The 23,836-nt window shown below is 51.8% G+C and overlaps 1 protein-coding gene across 2 annotated transcripts in view; it reads right to left on the reverse strand.

The window, feature by feature from the left end:
- The window catches only part of LARP1 (La ribonucleoprotein 1, translational regulator), a 34,615-nt gene extending 11,730 nt beyond the window's left edge, over window positions 1-22,885 (reverse strand). Inside the window, exons 1-9 of one of the 2 annotated variants that reach the window (XM_033517625.1) lie at window positions 22,642-22,885; window positions 17,213-17,239; window positions 4,517-4,578; window positions 3,195-3,260; window positions 2,303-2,474; window positions 1,587-1,718; window positions 1,270-1,413; window positions 447-609; window positions 85-229 (exon numbers count right to left, since the gene is read on the reverse strand). In XM_033517625.1, the coding sequence (XP_033373516.1) occupies window positions 85-229; window positions 447-609; window positions 1,270-1,413; window positions 1,587-1,718; window positions 2,303-2,426 (708 nt within the window). In that variant the 5' untranslated portion in view covers window positions 2,427-2,474; window positions 3,195-3,260; window positions 4,517-4,578; window positions 17,213-17,239; window positions 22,642-22,885. The remainder of the gene's footprint in view (window positions 1-84; window positions 230-446; window positions 610-1,269; window positions 1,414-1,586; window positions 1,719-2,302; window positions 2,475-3,194; window positions 3,261-4,516; window positions 4,579-17,212; window positions 17,240-22,641) is intronic. The other variant, XM_033517626.1, reaches the window with a different exon arrangement.
- Window positions 22,886-23,836: the final 951 nt, after the last annotated feature.

The following is a 23,836-nucleotide window of genomic DNA, read 5'->3' on the forward strand; positions in this document are numbered from 1 at the left end:
CCTCATCCACGGTGAACAGACATTACACAAGGGTGGTGAGAAGCAGAACAAGGAGGAAAGGTCACCTTTCCTTGCCCTCCTCACCTTGATGATGAGGCTGATGTCGGTGGTCAGTGCCTGCACCCGGTGGAAGCTGGCGATCAGCGTGATGGGCAGGAAACCGTCCGAGTCCATCTTGCGGCGCAGGAAGAAGTCTCGCTCCAGGTTGTCCACGCTGAAGTAATATTCTCTGCATGGACAACGTGTCAGTGAGAGGAAGCCCCAAACCACCATCCTCTGGGAACCCCCAAGGAAATAATACCCTGAACACACTGAGGGGAGCAAGCCTGGGGAGCCCAGATGTGGGTGGTGCTGGAAGCACAGCACAGTCAACACCTCAGCTCCAACCCTTCCCATGGGATTGGCTGCACAGTCCCCACCGCCCAACAAGGACAGGAGGTGCTCACATCTGCCTCTTGATGTAGTCCTTGAGCAGCTCCTGGTCCACGCTGTAGAGCTCAGCACTGCTGATGTTGTCGAAGTAGTAGGTGATGTTGCTGGCGTACTTCTGGGTGCGGGAGCCATCAGAGCCCTCGAATTTTCGGTATCCGTACTGGTAGTCAAAGTGCCCTGGAGGAGACCAGGAAGGGTCAGCACAGAGGCCCTGGGATCTGCCAAACAGGCTGCACTGCCAGGTGGGGCTGGACTCCTGCACAAATACTTCCCCCCTTCCTGAGGGCCCCATGCCAGCCCACATGGAGCACCCTCATCCTCCTGCTCCCTGCCCCTCCCACAGAAGAGGCCAGGAACCATCTTAGTTACCCCAAGGGCAACTGGGCAGGCAAGCTGACACACAAAGGCCCTACACTGAACTTGCACTGGTGTTAGCACAGACACTGCCCAGTCACATGCCAGGGCAGATGCTCTTCCTCACTCAAGCCATAACCCCTGCTTAGCTCTCAAATGGAATAAAGCCTTCACAGACTATCAATATGCTTCAACTCCTGCTCACAGAGGTACTGCAAGGGACAGAAAACAAGAAAAAGAGTTTGGCCTGAGTAGCAGGAAGACATCTGCTTTTATAAAAATACTAGTAAGGATTATTTGCTTTGTTAACAGCAGCTCAACTTACCGGCTGCAATTACCTGGCACAATATTTCCTCGTATCCCTGGAGCTCTCTGCTCCCTCCCAGCCCACTTGAGAGCCCCAGGTCTCTCAGGCACACAGACGCAGAGCTCTGCACACTGTCACTCTCCCTGCAGTCACAAGAGCACACACACAATGATCACCTCCTCTGCCACGGCCACGGCCCCTGCCCCGGCCCCGGCCTCGGCCCCGGAAGGTTCCTCGCACGGCCCCTCCCTCGCTCTTCACGCTGGAGGTTTCATCGTGGTCCTGCCAGCTGCGCTCGTGCTTGTTGTCAGGGTGCCAGCCTGCAGCACACGGGGAAGGAGAGGCAGGAGGGGTGTGAGGGCATGGCAGCACCTCCCTGGAGCAAGCCTGCTGCACCCAGAGCCCTCTGAACACAGAAAAGCTGTCCCTGGACACCAGGGCTTGCTGTGCCCCGTGGCCAGGCCAGGAGCGCGTCCCCAGCCCGAGCCCCCACCTTTGAGCTCGCTGCGGTTGTTGGAGGGGTGCCTGTGCTGCTCATTTTGCCGGTTGTTCCGAGAGGCCGTTTTGTCCCTAGGCACTTCTGACTTCATGTCTATCTGCAGAGGGACCCACTTGTGTTTGTTGCCTGCAAAGGGACAGTGTTTGGGTGTGACACAGGTTCAGAGTACATCTGCTTCCTCCCCTACAGCCCCCTCTTGCCATGCAGCCCCCAGACATGGAGGAGAGAAAGCAGCAGGGCCTTCTGGACAGACCCTGTCCTCCAACATCCCTCCAGGCCTCACTGGATGCAGAAAAGCTCTGACCAGGACTCTGAGACATGGAGGGACTTGAGTCAGAACTTGCCTGTGGCAATTGTCACAGCACTTGTCCTTCCTCTGCCCCTTCCTGCCTGCCCAGGCTGAGGCCAGACTGAGCCCAGGTGTCAACCACAGCTGATACAACCCACAGTGAGGGGCTGTTCTGTGCCACCACGGAGCACACGGGAAGGCAGGCCCCTGCCCTGCCCATACTTGGGCCCTGTTCCACCTGCTCCCACCAAAATGACACCTGAAGCCTGCAAACACCTTTTCCCACGGCTGTCCCTGCACTGAGATCATGTCCTTTAGCAAGGCCCCCAGGGAAGGCAGAGGATGCTTCCACCTGCCTGTGGATTGGGAATGGGGAGATAAGCTGAGCCTGGGGGACCGTCCCCACCAGCTCCTGACTTACCTTTCTTCTTCTGGGCTGACTTCTGGTTGTCATCATCACCATTCTTCTCCTCCCCAGACTCATCTGATTTGGTTTTCAGGCTTTCCTTGCCATCACTCCCATCCCCCTTTTCCTGCTCTTTCATGTCTTTCTTGACAGGCAGCTTCCGAAGGGACGGTGCTTTGTGTGGCTGCTGGGGACACACCAGTGCAGGAAAGATGTGAGAGGTGGGAGTAGTGAGGAGCTGGAGGCAGACCCCAGCTGTCCCTAACTTTGCCCTAGGCTGGGTGCATCCCTGCTCTGTACCTCCCAGAGCTGTCCTGTTCGTAGGGAAGGGTTCATGGCTGAGCAGGCAGGGGCTCATTGAGACTAAGATAAGCTGACAGGGAGACCTCGTGCTCATGGACAGGTTTGTCCTGTAAAGGACCAGAATGAGCCAGTAGCAAAAGGGTGAGTGACCACCTTGCCTTCACAGACAGCCAGGAGCCAGCAGAACAGCATCCCAAAATAGAAAGGTTTCAATGACACCCACGTCCTCAGCAGGGAGGAAGGATCGAGCCCCTTCAGCACACCAAACCTTTCTAGGGCATTTTCAGTTCCTCCTGTGGAACTCCTGACTTTGGCCCAGTCCCTTCCTGCACAGAACAGCCCTGAGGAGACCAGGTTTGGGAGCTGAGCTACCTGCTTCAGCTAGCCCAGGGTTTAGACTGGGTTCCAGGTTCCCAGAATAGCACTGAGGGAGGCAGTCTGCCACATGGGCAGCCCTAAAAGGAAATTCCCTGCACACTATTTCTGGCTGCCTCCACACTGACACTCGGCACCCCAAATGGCCTGGCTCAGCCAGTGCATCCAGAGGGGTAGGGAAGTCTGCAAGGGCCTTATCCTGCTCATCACAATGGTTCTGTGTTCTCACCTGGATGCTCTTGTGGGCTATTTCTCCAGGTGTTGGCCAATTTGTGGCATCACCAAAGTCACCAACCTTGTACCAAAGAGAAAGGTCTCGTTAGTGCACAAAGCTGCAGGCATTCCCTGCAGCAGGGAAAAATGCCTTCCACCCACCACTGTCCCACAAACAGCTGTCCCCAGCAGCTGGAGGGGGACACCCACACTGCACATACACAGCCCCTCTCCCCACCAAAGCAGGAAGCCTGAACTAATTCCAAATAGTGCCCAGCTACAACCACCACATGCTGCCAAGCAAGCAAGGGGATGTTCTCAGAGCAGGTGAGAAAATTCAAGCAGGTGAAGGGAACTCCCTCATTCCAGTCACTGTATGGGCACATGGGGAAACATCAACTATTTCTCTGCTGAACAAATGACCTGCTCACTACCATCATTTTTATCTCTTTCAGGTTTCATAGGACCTGCAGGACACTGGAAAGAAGCCAAAAGCTGCCCAGGTACCAAATGAATCATGGCTGGGCACTGAGTTTACCTGGGCACAGAAACTCCTCCTTGTCCTTGTGGGATTTTTATTTCTGAATTAATTTGGAGTCAAATTATTTTTTTATCCCTAAGGAGATCACATCTTTACATGCAGGTCCCATGCTCCTCTGCCCAGGAGGCAAATTTCCTGGGAACACTAATTCCAGTGCAGAACCATGCCTGTTTCACAGAGAGGAGCACCTTCCATCCCCAGGGCCCTCCTCCCTCCAAAATGGAACAGAGAAGCCAAGTCCTATCAAGTTGCAGATACATCTCCACCAACAGCTCCTGTCCCCAGCTGTGCCCCAGAAGAAGCTGTCCCTCCACCATCACCACTGACTCCCTGGAACAAACTGCCCTGCTTCCTCCAGAGGAGTTGCTTGGTCTGACATCAATCCCCCTGGCTCTCTGTGTGCCAGGGAGGAACAGACGGCACAGGGAAGGACAGAGCTGCAGACACATCACTGTCATCACCCTGCCTGCACTGCAGAGCTGGGCATGGGCTGAGCCCACACGTTTGGGGTGTCCTCACAGTGGAGTGAGAGGTTTTCCACATCCAGGACTCCTCCAAGTGCCTCCCTGTTAAGAGGGGAGGTGAGAAGGTCTCTCCTGACCTAGCTCAGCAGAAATCCAGTCAGAGCAGCATGCAAGATCCCTAAAATGCTGAGGAGGAGATGGAGAACAAGGCCAGCACATCAGCCTCTCCACAACCAAGCTTGTGAAGGGAAAGCTCTGCTCTCCAGACCCTCGAGAGGCTCATGCAGCACTGGAAACTGGGGGCCAGAGAGAGGAGAGCAGGCACAGCCTTACCTTGCTTCCTTTCCTCTGTCTTGGGTTGGCAGCCCTCACCACTTTTGCTGGAGTTGTAAGTTCTGCAAGAGAAGGACAACAAAAGTGTTAGAAAACAGCTGAAGGCTGTGGGTGGGAGTGTTGGCTCTGGAGAGAAGTGGGTAGGAAACAAAGCAGCTCCCCCTTCAGCAAAGGATGGCTGAGAGGAAAAGGTAAACAGAAAACACAGCCAGCTTCTGACTTGAGTCTCAGAACTGCCCCATTAGATCAGAAAACTGCTGTCCAATCCAGGTGGCCCAGAGATGGACTTCTAACCCCATCCTGCTGCAGGAAGGCACTCCCTGCCTTACCTCTGCCCTCCCCTCTTGCCAGCCAGGGAGGAGGAGGGGGGGAAAGGAGCTCAGTTCATGCTGCAAAGCACCCACAAGACAGCAAAACAAACATGGCCTTGAAAAGCCAAGACCCATCACAGCACCTGAGGCCAGTGCTCCCCAGGGAGCAGAGCAGGGCTCTGACAGAGGGATGCAAAAGTCTGTGGCTGCTGAATTCTGGTTTGAAGTCAGGCATCCCAGCAGGACAGCAAGTTCAAGAGAGGAAACATAGGGAGAGAATGAACCAGATACATTAAGTGCCTAAATCCTGCTTCAGCTGAAAGTATTTAGGCACTCAAGCACCTCTGGGGTGTTTTAACACATTAGAGTGAGACTGCTGGGGTTCACACCACCACAGACTTCACAGCAAGTCAAGATCTCAACCTCACCATGGCCCATTTTGGCTCCAGCTCACACACCACCTCCTTACAAGCAGAAATGAATTCAGCTTGCTTTGTCCCACAAAGAACCACTTTGGCTGCAAAGTCTCTGATCAGGCTTACACAGGGCATGCAGAGTCCAAGCAGCAGAGCAGCACAACTCTGCCTAACACAAACAGCCCCACAAGGACCACGGATGAGGGTCTCCTCCAGGACACTACTGGTGCTCCACCTGGGCCCTGCCCCAAAGGGCAGCCTGTGCCAGGCTCCTGCAGCAAGGGTTTCTGCTGACTCACTGGCTTTGCTTAGAAGAAAAGCAGCCCTGACTGGGGTAGGGTGAGGGTGGGAGGATCGGCTCAGGCTATCTGGGGATGCCCCAGGAAACACCCTGAGTAGCCTACTCAGCTCTGCTCAAAGCTGCCTTTGATCTCCTTGGAAAGGCTGGACAACTTTGCCTAGATGATCAAAACCGGTCCCCTTCTGAGGCTCGAAACCAGTGATTCATCCTGGCCTTGCTCAGAGTTGGAGGCTTTGAAGTGTCAATAAGGCAGAGTCAGCCATGGCAGGACATAGCCACATGCATTCTCCTTCCCCAGTTCTGTTCTCCATGGCTCCTGCATGGGGATTGCAGCCCCAGAAGAATCCAAGCTCTCAGCTGGGTCCCTGGATCCTCCCCTTTTCCCCCAGGACCTCCCCAACCCACCTGCAGTGCCTCCCTTCATGAGCAGCAGCAGTCCCACGTGTCCCTCATTTATTCCATGTGCACTTCATTGAGAATCCTGGCTCCACGACACAAAGCTTGCCAGAAGGCTTTTAAACTTCCCTGCTAGTGTAGGAAGAGCCAGCACTTTCAAAACAGCCCCCAAAATCTTCCACTTAACGCCCACAGATGTCACCAACTAAATATAGGCAAAAGGCACCAGGAGCTACAGCACAAACCCACATCCAGCAGAGTTTTCCATAGATACAGAGGACCCCTGCCTGCTCCAGCAGCACTGACTGGCACAGCCCGCCGAGGCTCCGATCTCTGGGGCTGGGGGACAGCAGGGCTCCCTCTCTCCCTGCCAGGATCACATCCAGGCGCCTGCTCCCACCACAGCAATGGCAGCTGGCCCTTTCCTCCAGCTGCTTCACCTCAGGAGCCCTCAAAGCCATGGAAGTTCTTGTGCTTTTCTTTGGGAACCAGGCAAAGAGAGGGGCCTCACAAACAGCAATGAAAGGGGATGAAGGGGCAGAGGCTGCAGGGGCAGGTGCCGCAGACTCCATCGTCTTTGCGGGGGAGGGAGGAGATTGTTTAAAACAAGTTCTGCTGCTTTCCTTATCTGCAAGATATGAACAGGGATCCCTTATCTCGCTGAGGTGCTGAGAAGACTAATTAGCATTTGCAGAGCACTGCGGAAGACAAAACACAAAGCAAAGGGCTGCAGCCCGGCAGGGAGGGAGGGAGGGGGAGAGGGAGGCTGCTCGGGCTGGTGCTGCGGGTATGTGGAGCATGGATGGAGCTGAGATCCAGCAATTCACGGTGGAGACCAAAGCAGGAGACCGAGAGGGTGTGACTGTGCTGGTGGACACATGGCCAGACACAGCATCTGCTGAGCCAAGACCACAGCAAGCAGAGGTCATGCACGCATGGCATCTTCCAGGGCACAGCAACATAACCAAGGGCACCAGAAACACATTCTGTGGTCCTCAGCTGAAAAGACTCCCTGCAGGAAAACCTCAGTGCATCAGCCTGGGAAGGGGAGAGCAAGAGAGCGCTGCTCATCCCATGCAGGAGCTCAGCACAAGCAGCGAGGGACACTGGATACTGCCTTGGTGCACAGCCGAGCCTTTAGAAGCTGCTGACAGATGTCTCACAACCCTCCTTTTGCATCTGTTTGGTGGCAGCAAGTAATTTCAGCTGCACTAGCAGTGCCTGACCACCTCCTCGAAAACAGGGCCTCTCTGTGTGAGGGGACAGACAAAACAGCTGCAGCAGGAGCCAGGGCTTTAGTGGTGTGAGGCTGGCACGGGGACAGCGGGCAGGGAAGCAAGGAGCAGCTTTGCCTGCGGCCACAGAGCAGATGCTGGCACAGCCAAGAACAGAAAAGCAGGTCTCGAGTTTTGATCTGCTGCCTGCAGCCAGAACCTGATCATTTGCCCAGCCATGGGGTTGCCCAGCCACGAGGAGATTATTCCTTAGCAACCAAGGGGATGAGGCTCAGGTGAGAGCACCCACAGCAGCCTCAATGCTGCCATCACAGCCAAACCCTGCCCGTGGCTGTGCCACAGCCAGAGCACTTTCTGGCTTTGGACACTCACTCCCCCAATGCACCTGACAAACACCAAGGGCAAGGCTGTGCAGACCCCTTGTGCTTTCCTGCAGCCCACACTTGGCTGGGGCACGGAGCCCTGGGCTGGGAGGCTCACAGGGGCATTCAGGTGAGCAAACACTTCTTCTCTGGAAGAAGAGCCCTTGCACAAGGACCAGGCAGCCAGACTGATGGCAGATCCACAGCTAAGATCCACATGACATAAGACCACTGAGCTCAGCCAAGGAGACATATCTACTACCTTATCTGGGAAAATCAAACCAAACACGCAGCAACTATTTCCTGCCTTTCCTTGCATCCAATTGAATTTATAATGGAATTTAGAGAAGGTAAATGAAGAGAGGTAATAAATCTGCCGTGCGAGGCAGAGACCTGGCATTACTGGAGAAATACCTGTACCTATAGCAAGAATGCTGTCTGTAATACCTGCTCCAGGTGTACCACTCATGCAATGCAGACAAGGGCTCCCAGAACCCCAGCAGCAGCTGTGCAGCCTCAGAGGACAGCTCAGGCTCCCAGCAGGAATGCAGAGTCCTCAGCTCTGGCGCACTGTCCCTGACACAGCATCCCCTCCTTACCCAGCAGCCAGGTCGACAGAAAGGAGCCATCCTGCTCCCTGCTCCACAGCCTGGCACCTACGAAAAACTGCTGATAAAGGTGATTCCAAGCCAAGAGCCCGGACTTTGTGCTGAAGAGGCTGAGGCAGGGGCGCATGCTCTGTGCTGCGGGTCCTGATGGGGCTGCAAGAGCCAAACCAATATCCTGAGTTTCCCCAGAGCCCTGGCAAGAGCTCGAGGGTGCAGTGTGGGACAGACAGCCACATGCCCAGCAGTCCACCAGGATCCACTTCACTCTTCTGTCTCCAAACAATCCTCCCTCCTTCCCACACTCCACAGAACACTCTTGGCACATGTGAAGACTGTAAATCATAACCAACACACCTCCCTGGCATCGAGGTTTTTAGGTGAGAAAGAGCCAGTGCAGCTTGGGCAAGGGTGAGTTGGGAAAAATGTTTAAAAATGTTTCAGCATGGGATTATAGCTGTTTTCCCAGGAGACAGATAGCTCCTTCAGAGTCATTTCCTGAGGGCAGGAGAGTCCCTTCTGGGGTACTGACACACAGGAAAGATGTGGTGAAACAGCACCAACCCGCAAAGAAATTCCCATAAGACAGACCCAGTAGGCAACCAGCCACAGCCAGGCCTGCCAGGACCCTCTGTGGCTGCAAGAATCCTCTTCCTGGCCTGAAAGAAGACCTAGGGAGCCAACAGAGAACAGCTCCAAAGGTGCATCCCCACCTTCCCAACATGGGAAACTCAGGGCACCAACCCTGTCCCTGTCCTTGCTCCAGGCGGTCTGATCTGCACAGCGGCAGGAGCATGACATGGATTCCAAGACTCCTGTGGCACTCATCACTGGCCATGCACTCAGCGCAGGACTTGGAGTCTGAGCCTGCCCAAGCCATCAGAGGACACAGCTGGTGAGCTTCATGTCCACCAGCAGCACACAGAAACATCTGCAGGACCACTCCTGCAGGCCAGATGTGACCTGCAAGCCAACAACAGCAGCCTGCCGCTCACAGACAGTGACAAAGCTCTTTTCTTTTTGAGTCCATCCCAAAGAGGACCCCCTGAGGTTACAGGCAGAGAAGCCCTAAAGGATGGGCAAACACTTTATGCCCTTTTTGTGGATGCTGCACCCATTTTTACATCAGCAGAAGTCTGTGGTGGGCAACACACCCTTGCTGTAAAGGGGCTGGGAAGCACTGCGAGATCAGAGGAGGCCTCAGCCTCCCCAGGGAGCCATCTGGCAGCACCCCTGTGTGCAGAGGTGCAGATACCCCCAGACACCAATCAGCAGAACCAGCTCTGCCCTGCCTCCCAAGGAGCTGCTCCCAGCACGGCCTCAGCCATGTGCCAGGGCTGAGATGGGAAACACTTGTCGCTGCAGCTCCACACATGAGCGGAAAAGCCTGGGATTTATAGCACTGACCGCTTGGCATGCTCACATTTTGCTGAAGGCATCACAAGGCACACAAAGGCAGAAAGGTTCAGGACAGGCTTAGCCCACAGACTGCATCTCCTCTAGGTTTGCAATGTTTTACAGCTCTACTTCCCACCAAATCGCAGTTGCAGTCAGAGGAGCGCGAGTGCACGGAGAAGGAAACAAGGGAGCACTGGATGGAGTTCTCCAACAGCTTTAAATGAGATGTTATCACAAGGACATCTTCCAGCACAAACGGGTTGGTGTCTCCACAACAGGGGCTCCCACCTGCTCCTGGGCACTGCAGAGAACCACAGTCAGCCCCATCACCAGTCAGCACATGGTCTCACAGCTCCCAGCGGGCAGCATGTGGTGTGGCCTCACTTACAAAGGCAAGAGGAATATCTGCAACAACTCAGCAATACCAGAAGTCTCCGGCACATGCAAGAAAAACTGCAGGAGAATGGCCAAGGTCAGGACCAAGCAGAAGACTGGATCCTTAAGGTGGATGGCTGAGCAGGATTCAGGCTTGTAAAGCACATGGGAAGCCTGCTCAGCTGGAGCAGGAGATAAGCTGCAGGTACCAAGGCTCAAAGCCTTCCAAGCAATTTTCCACAGCTCCTCAGCAGAAGCTCCACCGTACAAGCCCTACTGTAACAGCAAAGGAAGCAAGGAGCTGCCTACACCTCACTGCAATGTAAGCTCTGCAACTGCTGCAAAGATCACTCGCTAAAAATAACTTCAGAAAGGGCATCTGACAGCTCCACAGAGAGCATGAGAACACTCCCACCTGGGTGTCCTAGGCAGCTCCAGGAGCTCAGGAGTTTGCCCTGGAAAAGTGCAGGGAGAGAGGCTGGGGTACAGGTAGGTAGAGCACTGTCACAGGCTGAGTTACAATCCCAGCTCTCCAAGCCCTCACATCCCTTAGATGATACTCTTGAAAGCCCTGAAACAGGAGGAACAGCTCAAGACACGTGCAGAGCCCATCTCTGCTGACAGCACAAAAGGGCAGCACAGATCCTCACAGCGAGCAGGGGCTTCAGTCAGACCACAGCCCTCCTCAGGGGGCTGAGGAACAGCACTGCTCCTTTAAACACACAAAGTGCTACAAGCTCTACACATATGCATTATCTGCAGGGTCTGACATTCATTTCCAGAGCTAATGAGGGGCAGGAACGGTATGGACTTACCAAAATGTATGATCATCTTCACTGCAGCCTCTCAGTCAAAGACAGAAATGCTTCAACTTGTGACCAAGCTACACTCCAGGAGGAGGGAGTTAGGAAACGCCAACAGGCATTTCTAACATCAACAGTGTCAGTGAGGGCACCCTGGATTCTTCCTGGCACAGACAGCTACTACTAAAGGTAACAAATGAACTGCCTCTTAAGGGCGAGTGACATCTTTCCACTGCCTTTTCAAGCAAACCCCTTCCCTGAAGAGGATTTCTAGGAAACTCCTGACACACAATCCATGCTCACAGCCCTCCACAGGATTCCTCAGACGCCAGGCACATACACAATGAGAGGGCACATGAACCACCTCCCGCCCAGTTTTCTACCAAAAAAAAAAATTAAAAAAAAGAATCCTTAAACCAAGGACTGTCTCCAGGGGAAGCCAATGGCTCCCAGAAACCAAGCAGCATTGCACAGGGGACACAGCCAAGGTCACCCAGCTGACCAGACTTCAGAAACTGTCAAAATGAGGAAGCTGGGCTGGCTCAGGCCCCCACAGCTGCTGAGCCACCCTGCTCTCTCTGAGCAGGAAAAAGACACCCACCACCACCTCTGCAGGAGAGGCTATCCAGCACCAGTACCTGACCCAGTACATCTGCTGCAGACACACCTCTCGCTGGCAGAGCCTGTCACCAGCAATTCCTCTGCCAGCATGGAAGGCAGAAAAGGCTTCAAGGACACCTGCAAACACCCTGCCAGGTTAAATAGTTCAGGGAGAGGGGCTGGAAAAGCCGGAGGAGCTCCAGGGACCCTGAGAAAAGGCACGAGTTGATCCAGCTGCTGCTCCAGGCACGAGGTACAGCAAGGACACCTCAGCACTGGGACAGGAGGGCACCTGAGGCAAGGCTGCAGGGGCCCAGGGTATGCCAGTGAGCCAAACTGTGCAGGAGATGGAGGGTCAGGCCCTCCTCCAAGCCAGCTCAGAGACCAGCTGATAGTTCATGACCTAAAAACTGAAATCAGTAGTGGGGGAGAGGGAGGACTGACATGAACAGGAACTACAGGACAGCAAGGGCAGACACCAGGCAAGACTCACAACTCCTTATAAAACAGTAAAAAAACCAACCCAACCCACTCACCTTTGGGGACAACTGATTTGCAAATTAAAAGGGGGTGTCCTCACTCCAGGAGGGATCAGGAGCAGTTTCCTCTGCTGCACCGTTCTGCCTGGCTCTAATGAAAAGCTAGTTAACAGTTAATTATTACCCATTCAGACACTCGATCCTCTACTCTGACTGCTGCCGGCTGGGAGGGATAAAACCATCACGTGATGCAAAAATCCCGACCTTATGAAAGCACGGGCAACTATATTTAGTTGGAAAAACGATGACCTAGCGAGCCTGCTCCTCCCTGGCCCCCCCTCGGAGGAGCAGACCTGCCTCCTCCCAGGATCCTACCTCCATGGCACCCGGGAAGTTGTAATACTTAAACCAGGGACACCAGGCACGGAGCAAGCCCTGTGTGCACATCCAGGCTATCCCGGGTGGAGGGGCCAGAGCAGCACACAGCCTGGGCTGGGGGGGACCCTCCCTCCCCATCCTCAGTGCTCTGCAGCAGGTCACCTTGTCAGCAGCAAAAGCTGATAAGCACCAAGAGCAACAAACAGGGGCCTAGCCCAAGGTCCTGGACCTTATCTTGAAAGCAGGAGGCACACTGGGAACCTGACCAGTGTGACCAACATTCAGCAGCCACGCTCCAGCTGCTTATTCTCCATGCCCAGGGCTGGTGATGCTCAGAGTTGGTGACAGGAGTTTGCCGTCCTGGATCAGTCTACCCCTCTCTCCTCAGGACAGCTGGTGACCAAGACAGACACCGCTGTGCTGAGAACCAAGTGGGAGCTGCAGAGAGATGGCCCTGGAAAAAAAGGAGCAATAACAAAACCCAAGAGCATCACCTGCTCCCTTTGCAGTGAAAGAGCTTCAAAGCAGAAGAAAAACAAAAAGCCTGAGGACCAGACATCATTAATCTCTTGACATTAGCAGAAGGGTGCTCTCTGCCTGGATCCTGCTGTGGCTGACGAGACAGCACAGCCAGCGGCGCTCCCGGCACGAGTGAGAGGAGGTCACTGCATCCCTGCCGAACCCGTGCTGACACGATCCCTTTAATGGCCGTCAGCCTCTTCTGCAGCTGCATCTGGGGACTTGGAAGCTGACAAAACCCTTCCTGGGAAGCATCTGGTACGTCTCACTGTAAATATTTAACAACGAAGAGACAGGAATCGAGAGCCAAGCGCCTGCAGAAAGACCCTCCAGCTCCAAGCGTTCACACTGTCTAGGAGGAGACTGTGCAGCTCCCACTGTGCCAGTGGAGGGGGAGAAGGGTCGTACAAGGCAAAAGTGCAAACTCTGCACAAAATATGCCTCTGGAAAACCTGTCATCTCAAAGAACAGAATGGGTTCCCAGAAAGGAGACTGTGACATAATTCAAATAACATCATTCAGAGTTCCTCCCGCTGTGATTCCTGTACCTTCCTGGCTACTTTTGCAGAGGCACCCCTGCAGGAACAGTCCCCTGAGCAGTGGCCACTTGCTAAGTGACCACTTAACCTTGCCCTTAGCCTGCATAGCTGCAAATCTGCCTCCCTGACTGCATAGAACAAGAAGAGACTGAGCAACAGCTCAGCTTGTGAGGTCAAGGAAGACAAAGCCAGCACCATGCAGAAATCCATCTCCATCTCCTGGGGCAGAGGAAAGTAATAGTGCTTTGGTGGTAGGAGCAGGAGCAGCAAACTTTCCCAGGAATTTAGGGAGGTCATACCTAGGTCTCCCACTAAGCAGGGTGTCTCCACAGATATGCTGAAGGAATCATAACCACCTGGATTAAACTGAGCACAGGTATGGGGGCTTCCTCCTGTTGGTGAATCCAGAGCATTAAAGCCATGACAAGGCACTCAAACATCCCTGTGATCTTTGAGAGCAAGCAGAAGTGCCTCTTTTTGTGCTACTTCAGTATTACTGCACCTCAGCTGCAGTAATTTCAGGGCATGCTTTTCCAGCAGAAGATACACCATCCTCACTTATCACCCCAAATTTAAGCAAGATGCAGTGACATTCCAGGTTTTTCTAAATACCTCTGATATAGCAACTTCCTTCCTGGGTTCACAATCACATAAATCCTGCTGCATGAACCACTCTCTCTAATAAATCTAATTCCAGTGCTACAGGTGGCTGCCTCCCATGTCAATATAGAGCATAAAAGAGTACAACACCCTAATCAGACTAAGTCTTCCCAAAGGAGTCAGGAATACCCAATTACAAAAGAGTGCAACATAGCAGTTTCCTAATTTAAAGATCCATCTCCCCTCATTTTATTTCTAAAGGATTAAAACCCACTTCCTTACAGTGGTAGCACCACCCTCATCTCTTTATGGAAAACTTCATAGCGTTTAATTCAAAGAGGCATTTATAAACTCAAGAAAGATATCTCAGACACTGCTGACATTGTACAAAATGATCAGGTCAGGGTGCAGCAGATGAAAAAAAGTCATCAGGAGTGGTGAAACCAAGACAGAGCATCAATTGCTGCTCTGTTGAACACCAGCGCATCCACAACTGCACCCTGCAGTCAGCTTCAACAAGGGCACAGGGCTGTTACAGCTGCTCAAAGAAAAGCAATTAAACCACCCAGAGGCAGCTCCTCAAGAGGTGAGACTAAAAAGGCTGGGATCCTCCACCACAGAGAGGAGGAGGGCTGGCTGCAGCATGTAGGAGGCCAGGAGGGCACAGGCACAGCACACTAAGCTAGCAGGAGATCAACTTGAAGTGACAGAAGTATTCCCTGCCAGAGCAGGCAGCAAATTTCACACAGTATCAAGTCCTGGGAGCTGAACAGCATCAGCTGTCTGACAGAAGAGTTTGGTGTTCACTGTGAAGTTGTCCACAGACATGGCTGCAAATGTGCCCCCCCGGTCCTCTTCAGCAGCAGAAATGGGAATGTGTGTCCCTCAGCCCACCAAGCCCAACCCTGTGTCTCTCAATGGTGTTGAAGTCTCTCAGCTTTCCACCCAATGGTTTGAAATGGCTTCTTCTGCAAAGCACCCTACAGCTGCCAAATCCTGGCTGTGGGACGTGGGAGAGGACTGAGGCACTGCTGTGCCAGACAGAAGGAAAGTGAGGCCTCTCTCCAACAACTGCTTTATTTGCAAACACTATTAGGTAACTGGGACACTGGTGTGCCTCCACCTCCATAGCACTGGCACGTGACGTGGGGATGATCCAGGCTGAGGATCCAGGCTGCTGCCAGCATCCTTATGCTAACAAGCAGGAACATGCTCTGGGGCAAGCTACAGCTACTGTGCCTACAAAATGGCTGAATTTTGGCTCAGGCACCCCACCTATGCTATTAGCAACCCTGAAACAGCAACTCGGCATCTTCCACCACTCTGCTAACCATTTCCTTGGGAGAAGACCAACAGACTTCTCACTCAGTGGGAAAACCAGCCATATAGACCCACCTGACCTCACAAGATTAAGCTTAAAAAATAGATCCCTGCCACATGGGATGCTCTGGTGACCAGATTAAATCAACTCATTCAACAACCTCAGCAATGAAAAGGAGATGAGGGAGTCAAACCCAACAGCCTCAGGAGTGCACTACAGTTCTAGTGGCAGGAGCAATACCAGTCTGCCTGTGCCTGCTGCCTTCACACTTCCCTGTGTTTTGAGATACCAGGGCTTCCAGATAAGCTTAGTGCATGGGAAGAAAAAGCACGGCACCTTTTCTAGAAAAAGGTATGAGAAAGACTGCACAGTGTCCTGTGCGGCCACCATTTAGAGGAATCCTGTTTAAGCTTTAACTTATCTCCTAAGAAACATACAGAATTGTGAAAAAAGCCCCAAGCTCTGTAGGTAATGTTTTCTGCAACACTGCTGACATGTAACAAACACTTTCTGAAGCGCTATCATCTGCTGCAGACACACACTCATGCCCCACCCTGGAGGCAGCTGTGCAAGGTCCCCAACCAGCTGGAGAACAGAGGATGGAGCAGTGCCAAGCAAAGGACATCTCTGAGTTCACAGCACAGGCAGACAAGACAAAACCCAATACCCAAAGAACACAAATCTCCAGCAAGGTGGAGAAAAGCCTCCCACAAACTCAACAGATGGGCGTTTATGTTTGCTCTTCAAAATCCTGGTATTTCACTCTTACACATCAAGGAAGCAAGAAAATCATGAGGGACTTACAAATGAAAGAATCAAAATCTTAATCCAGTGCATCTAGCTGAACATCACAGCATTGCTAGCTGGCTAGAGCTCTGGAAATACATGCACAACATCCATGCCTCTGTTCAGTTCAGCAAGCTGAATTATCGTGCCTCCAATGTTACACCAGACCACTCTAAACCAGTGAGTTATTCTTACTGAAATCAGCTTTAAGACACCAGAGCTGACTTCCATACCTCCAATGTCTGCACCGCCAACAGCGATTTACCCTCACGCTATCCATGAACTGGTGAAATGGGACCCCATGCAAAGCCAAAGGTGGACATCAGAGATGGACACTGTGACATGCCTGAGGTGACACAAGGCCAAGTCAGGCACTGACTTCCATTCCCAGTGCCTTTGCTACAGCACATCCCCACATGGCACTACAGCTCGGAGATAACAGGCTCTCACTGACTGATCTTGTTATCACTGGTTAAAACACAAACCTTTCCTTCAGTCTTGGCACTTCCACAGCATCAGCCTGGATGAGGAGCTTCTGGCAATTTGGGAAAGGCAGGAATTGAGATCATCAATATCTGCTTCTGAAAACTACATTCCTTTCCTGATTTGAAACCTCCATCCAGAGCAACCTCCCTCTCCCAGCAAGGCTGCACATGCCACTGGGGCCAGGAAGGTTTTTCTTTGCACTGATTGCAACACAGTGAGTAGTCCTTAACAGCAATACTCAACAGCAACATACAAACTACAAGCCACAGGAGAGGTCTGTGTCTTCCTAAAGTATTGCAAATTCAAATATATATCCTCAGGTTCATAGACACATCCATCTGTATACAGGTAACACATAAACAACAACAATCTCAGTTACATTTGCATCTTGAATGTCAGTGTTTTCAATTATGTGTGATGACCAAGACCTACAAGTTCCCAAACTCTTTCACCCCGGACATCCAAATGTCCAAATATGCTACAATGAATGGGAGGAAAGAACCTTCCAGCTGTTTAGTCATCACTACATGAAAGCATAAAAGATGTCACTGCTATACAGGAACAACCAAATAGTAGATGTTTGGGTTTTGGGTGGGGTTTTTTTTGGGGTTTTGTTTGTGGTTTGGTTTTGGATTTTTTTACATTAATGTCCATTGCATATTCCAGACTGTACACTGCAGGTATGAGTCCTCTAAGTGTGGTTAGCACTGACTCTAAAGGAAGAGAAGTTCAGGGAAGGCAAGGGAGAAGGAGGTTTGAAGAACTCCATTTTTATTTAATACATACCAGACTGGCCATCCGTTGGAAATATATCTGTAAAAGAAAAAAAAATAAAAAAATCAGTATTGGTTGCAGCTGGAGTGCAAATCATTATTTAAAAGGTCTCCTCTCTCAATTTGTTTGCTTTAGCTAAACAGAGGAAGTATTTTCTTAGTATCTCAAGTTAAACATCAATCCAGCTTGGAACCCACCTCAATTCAACCACTTGCTGTGCAAAAGATTTTGAAGGAGTCTATGTTTACCAGAATGCGCTGCTCTCATAAATAACCTTCTGTGTTGGCTTCTAGCAGACAGCAGTGCACACTAAAAAACGCTGTTGAGATGTACAAAGAACCACACAATGAGCTACTTGGTGGCACCCCACACTCCCCCTGAACAGCAACATCAGATGGAAATGTACAGAGAACATCTAACAGGCAGCACAGGTGGAAGCCAAGGCAAAAGCCAAGTGAGCATTCTTCTGATTGTCCTTGGTTTTGCAGGCATGAGCAACATCAGCAGCTGTGCCTGGCTTTAACACAGCACCTACACCAGACGCACACACCCATCATCAAATGGGCACCCAGGGCCTTGGCACATCACCCACCACACCAGGAGAATCCTTTCCCTTTCCCAGCTCAGGAGTCTCTGTCAGCAGGCACAGGCCACTGCACAGGACAGATGGAGTCTGGGGGGTTCAGACCCCAAAACAGATTATTCAACCTCCCAAGCCCCCCAGGCTGTTTCCAGTTAGAGGAACAGGCCCTTCTCTTGGAGGGCCATATGGAAGATGTTTACTTAAGTAGCTGGAAGGACCAGACTTTTCATTTAAGGAGCACACAGGACAGTGTGTGTGGAAAACCCCTGTTGATAAAAGCTCCCTCCAGAAGATATGAAAACAGCACTTTTCAGAGAGTAATACATTGTATTTTCTTCAAGGATCCTGGAAGAGGAGAGGGAAGGAAGGCTGCCAGCAAGGCAAGGTCCTCCTGGGACAGGGGCAGGCCCCTGGCTCTTGCTTATCAGCTACCCAAAACACACATTCAGCAGGAAAGTCACAAGAGTTGCAGCAAGGACTACCCCTCAGGCAGGGCAATGCTCTCTGGCCTGGGCTTGGCTCTGCTCATGCAAAAATACCCCTCTGCCAAAATTACTTCTATTTCTCTTCCTTTCTCTTGCACCATGTTGAATGCAAAGGGGAGCAAAAATACCCAGAAGTTAAATCAGGACTCACTCTACCATTATTACAGTTATGGTCTGTGGGCATTTGAAGGCATGATATCAAGGACAGCCCAGCACATCCAGAACAGTTTCCAAGCACCAGTTTGGAGCCTTTGCAAGCTGCATGTTCTGTTGGAATCCTGCACTAGTCCCAAATGCATTTAAACATCTATGATCACTGAGGAGTTTAGGTTTCTACATCAGCAAGCTGAAACATCTTCACAGAATCATAAAATCGTTAAGGTTTGAAAAGACCTTTAAGATCTCAAACAAGATATAATTTATTTCCCTACCAGGGATTCCCTGCAAAGGAACAAGGTATAACACTAGTATCCTCCCAGTTGGATCAGCTGTACCAGATGTTACCAAAAACAAAAATAAATACCACCACCACAGTGGTTGATAAAATAACTTCCTTTGTGCCAGACAGGAATTTAGCAAAGCCAGGCTTTGGCAAATGTTCCCCTTGCTGTACCCTGAGGGATGCAGCTCTCCAGTCTGCATTCCTCTCAGGCTGTCCTACCAACTCTTCATCAAACACACACCACAGCAGAACCAGCCATTCACTGCACATCCAGGCTCTAGACACCACAAATGCCACCAAGTCAGGCAGCAGCTGCAGGTGACCCCTCAGCAACATCTCCTATCAGACGTGTCACCACCCCAACTCCAAACTCACACTCCCTCAAGGTCTCCTCTAAGCTCACTGCTGTATTCCCCACTGCCCTGTCCTGCTCTAGATGTGCAGCAAGGCTCTCTTGGCTCTTCCTGAGCTCAGCCACAACTCTAGAGCAGCTCTGCCACTACATTTACTAGAAAAGCAGTGACTCTACTCAGTGGCTGTAGGAAACAAGGACCACGTGTAATGGCCAAGGGCAGATACAGCTCACATTCACCTCAAGAAGTTTGCCAGGGCAACTCCTGTCTAAGAAAAACACATCCAGTGGTCAGTTCCATTTTCTGGGAGAGGCTGACCTTGGCCAACTCATCACACCTAGGACTAACACAGACTTGACTCTAAGCTCACCAGAGCAGACTGAGAACACTGGGCTTGCAGGCAGCTTTCCCCAGAGCTGTGAACGAGCACAGAGCAATCAGTCTGTGGGACTTGCTTTGAAAAATGGGGCTGCTGGGAGGGCACATCTGAGGCAGGGCTGGTCAGGGACCGGCAGGCACAACGACCCTTTGGGACACCTTTTCTGCCTGCAAGCACAAGTGACTTAAATTAAAAATTCGCCTGCCAATTAAGGGCAGCACCTCAGGTGCCCAAGAGAAGTCTAAATCAGGTAGTGCTTTCTTTTCCCAAGGAAGCCATGGTAGGGAAGCAGACAGAAATGTGTGGCCAGCAGGTAAAACCCTGGGCTGCTCTCCAAGGAGTCCATCTCATACACTGCAGGACTGAAGCTGCCCATCCAGGTCAGCTCCCTTTCAAGCTCCCCCAAAGCTAAAACTCAAACACAAAAGACTGAGGCACAGAGATGGTTTTTTTGCTCAAGGTCCCAACATAAAAAGATGAATCCAGCATACCGGCCCCACCAATTCCTCCCACCACACACACCTCCTACCTCCCAAGGCACCCTGATGCCAGGTATCCCAACACTGGCCAGATGCTGCAGGACAATGCTTCACAGCAGCTCTCCATCACCCCATCTGCCACCTGCTCAGCAGCAGGCAATCCCTACATAGGACCAGGCAGTCCTGCCCACACAACACCCTCCCAGCCATGCCCAGCCATGCCTCCAGACAGCCCAGTGGGAAGGAACAAGAAATAACAGTATCGAAATGCAAATGCAGACCCGTGAAATTTGGACCCTATGGTCTCACATTTCCTTCTCTTTCTTGCACGCAGAAACACTTGTTTCTCAGCACGCACCCAAAATGAGAAAGTCCTGGTGTCTGAACAAAGGGACTGTAGTCACCACGGGAACCAGTGATCTCTTCACCACACCACCAGTCTATGCAGAGCCAGGTATTTCCCAAGCCACTGACCATTCCCCTCAGCCTGTACAGAATTCATATATTCTGCAGCATCTCAATAGAAAAACACATTCTGTGACTCTTTCATTAGCAAAGCAGGGTGGAGGACAGAGTGAGGGGGAGGAGGTCAGGGGTGTACATGGCAGCTGGCAGGATGATGGGATGGAGCATTCCTTTCAGAACCATGACATGAGGGTGCAGACATGGTACAGGAGGGATTGCTCTCAGCACCAACACCCAGAGTTGCTGCACACAGAGCCCAGGAGATACAAACAAATTGAGGGCAGTCGTCCTTATTTTAGGTGGTGCTGGGGGTGGAACTCAATTTCAATTTTTCCTGATGGTATTTTTACACAAAGAAACCGTATGCTAAAATGGGGCATTTAAAGAGAAAAGCTGATGCATTCACACACATACCCCCTTCCCCAGGGGCTATTTGCCTACTGCTGCTATTCAGGTATCTGGGACAGGTCCAGAAGAGTCACCCTATTTATGATCCCCCATCTCCCCTCCGCTGCCCCCTGAGGAAACATGCACCAACCATGCTCCTCCACCAGCCACACGCTCACAGCGCTGAATCCAAACACCGGCACAAGAAGCCTGTCTTCTCCCAGCTCAGGAACTACAGCTGGGAAGGGACCTCCACCACCCCTTTTTGCAGTGCTTCCTCCTGGCAGGGCCTGCGAGGCAGCGGCTGAAGAGCAGCAGCTCATTGTCCCTGACGCAAGAGAAACGCTGACTCGTTATTACAGCAACCTGCAGCCATAACTGCCGAGGAGCCGTGGCCACAGGCCGAGTGCCAGCAGGAACCAGCTCCCTGCTGGCCCCCCACCTCCCATTACCCTTCTGCTCTCCACACGGGGAAAACCCACCTCAGAGTGCTTTATGGCACCTGGCAGCCACCACAGCACACTGAGTGGTGAAGCACACTGACCAGTGGGCCGGGAGAGGGCTGTGCACGCACAGGTACAAGCACAGGGATGGCAGCCAGCTCCTCGGCTGCTCCCAGTGGGACGTGGGGCTCATCCACACTGCCACAGGAAGACACCAGCTGATTTGTTCTGGCTTTTGACCCGTGAAGTTGTAACCAAATCATTCTCCACGTTTTGCAGACAAAAGACTGGGACGTCAGCAAAAAAAATGACCTCTCCAAGGTCACACAGGGACGTGACCAGACCTCGATCACAATGGCTCGAAAGCTGCAGGGCTGCACTGGCTGTCCAGGAGGGGGACCGGGGAGGGAAGTGTTGGCGGATGGCAGGATCGATTGGTATCTCTCCTCGTAATCTGACCTGCTGCCCGGCAGGGATGATCCAGGCAGTGAAAAGGTCCAAATTACATAGTCCAGCCTGTACTGCAACGAGACCAGAGCTGCTTGAATCTCTTCTTTGGCCCCATACAACATTTCAGCTCAAATCTTGTCACCTGGCTCCCCCAAGGCAGCGCCTGCACAGGTTCCCCTGTTCTCTTGAGTTACAGGCCCCTTCAAACCAACACTCAGAGGAGAAGGGGCTGAGGTCTGCTAGGGAAAAGCAGCAAAGCAAGAAACCTTAAACCAAAGATTAGCATGGCCAATTATATCCCTCCTGAGATCTTGTTTGCTTCCTGTTCCCCTCCTTTGTTACCTGCTGAGCAGGACTGGGGAGGGTCCAGCTCTCAGTCACCCAGATCATCCCAGCCCTCTCCAGCTGCCAGTCCACGCAAACACCTCCCATGCTTCTCAGCTTACTATAGGATATTTACCCCCTCAAAGAGAAGCTGAAGCATAAGACAGATGGATCAGTCCTAACACGATGCTGGCTGGGTCCCAAGACACCACTGAGGCAAGAAACAAAAAAAAGCTACAGAAGAGTTTATCCCAAATCAGTTCCTTTGTGAGGGTATCCCAACCACCAGTACTGGCTAAAGGGGTTTTCTGTTCCCTGTCCAGAAGAAAGGTTATATTTATTCACAGACACTCCCATCATCATCACTGGCTCAAGAGCTGCAGCCAGTGTGAGCTCTGACATTAATTTCCCACACACCACCCAGAAACAAATGCTTGAAATAGGTTTTCAGTGTATAAACAGCTGTGTGTTTGGTGAAGTTCAGCTGTGGTGCCCCTGTTATCTTCACATACTTGAAAAGTAATGAAGACCTCCAGCATCACAGAGTTTTAAGAGGATAAACCCTAGAAAAAAAAAATCAGCTATTCCAAGATCAGAGCATTATCTGAGGTAACTCCCTGACTGACTCCACACCACACTCTAAATGAGTACCTCTGTGCTGATGTTCAGTCTCCTCCAGACCGAAGGGGAGCAGTGCAGACCCAGCAGAGCTGTGACACTGGCCGGACAAAGTCACCAACAGGACTGGCACCGTGCCTGGCAAAAACACCTTTCAAAGATCCACATGGAAGAGGGTCCAGGCCTCTTCTCCAAGCACCAGAGATGCCAATGGGGTTCTGGGGAACCTGACCAGAAGAGTGAGAGCTCTCCAAACAGACAGTCCTGCAAATGCAACACTCACATATGCACAGGCACACAAGGAATAACTGGAAGGTCACAGGCTGCTGTTTCTCCCATCCACTTATCAGTGCTTGCACTGGAGAGAACAAACACGGGGTTTAACTCCCATTAACCCTTTCCCCTCATCTCCAAAGTGGAGAAGCAGCAAAGAGCTGCTGCTCCAGAGCACAAGTCCCAACATTCCCAATCATGAACTCAACAAGGGGCTCCAGAGAAAGTCCAAGGCAACTTAAAGGTGCTTGATTACTCTTCCCATGGAGCAGCTGCCAGCTCTCTGCCTCACATCCTTTAATCACCACTAAGCCTGGAGTGATACAACTGGAGGCCTTAGGCCTTCCAGGAGAACAACTCTACATGATCACAGTCACCCTCCTCCCCAAACTGTTCTTTAAGCCACTGGATATTGAACTGACACTAATATTTCTGGCACAATCAAGCAAAACACAAGTCTCAAAGACTCTTGTTGAAATACAGGAGCCATTCTGGTGCAGCCTGGAAGCCAGCTGGATCCCACACTGTGGAAACTGATAACAGGATGGTGTTTCCCTCTGACAGGGTTGTCACACTCAGAGCTGCAACACACACTCTTCTGCTTGCACATCAAGGGCAGCCCCAAACTCCAAAGAAGCTTTGCCCAAGGACAGCTTAGCACCAGCAGGCAGGAAAGATCTCTCTCCCTACAAAGGAGAATACATTAATGTACCCAGAAATTAATTCAGTGTCTCCATGAAAGAGGATCCCACCCCACCTCCTCAAATGCACCAGTATCATGGTAAAACCCCATAACATCAGAAAAGGATGCCACAAATCCCTATGAAAACCCCAGAAACTGAAAACTGCAAGGCTCTCTCCACCTTTGGGCTGCAGGCAGAGGGCTGAGCAGGGGGCTGTAGGTACACAAGGCAGCACAGTGAAGACAACATAATTAAATCTCTTAACTGAATTA

Source organism: Parus major, chromosome 13, assembly GCF_001522545.3.
Source record: "Parus major isolate Abel chromosome 13, Parus_major1.1, whole genome shotgun sequence".
NCBI classification, from domain to species: domain Eukaryota; kingdom Metazoa; phylum Chordata; class Aves; order Passeriformes; family Paridae; genus Parus; species Parus major.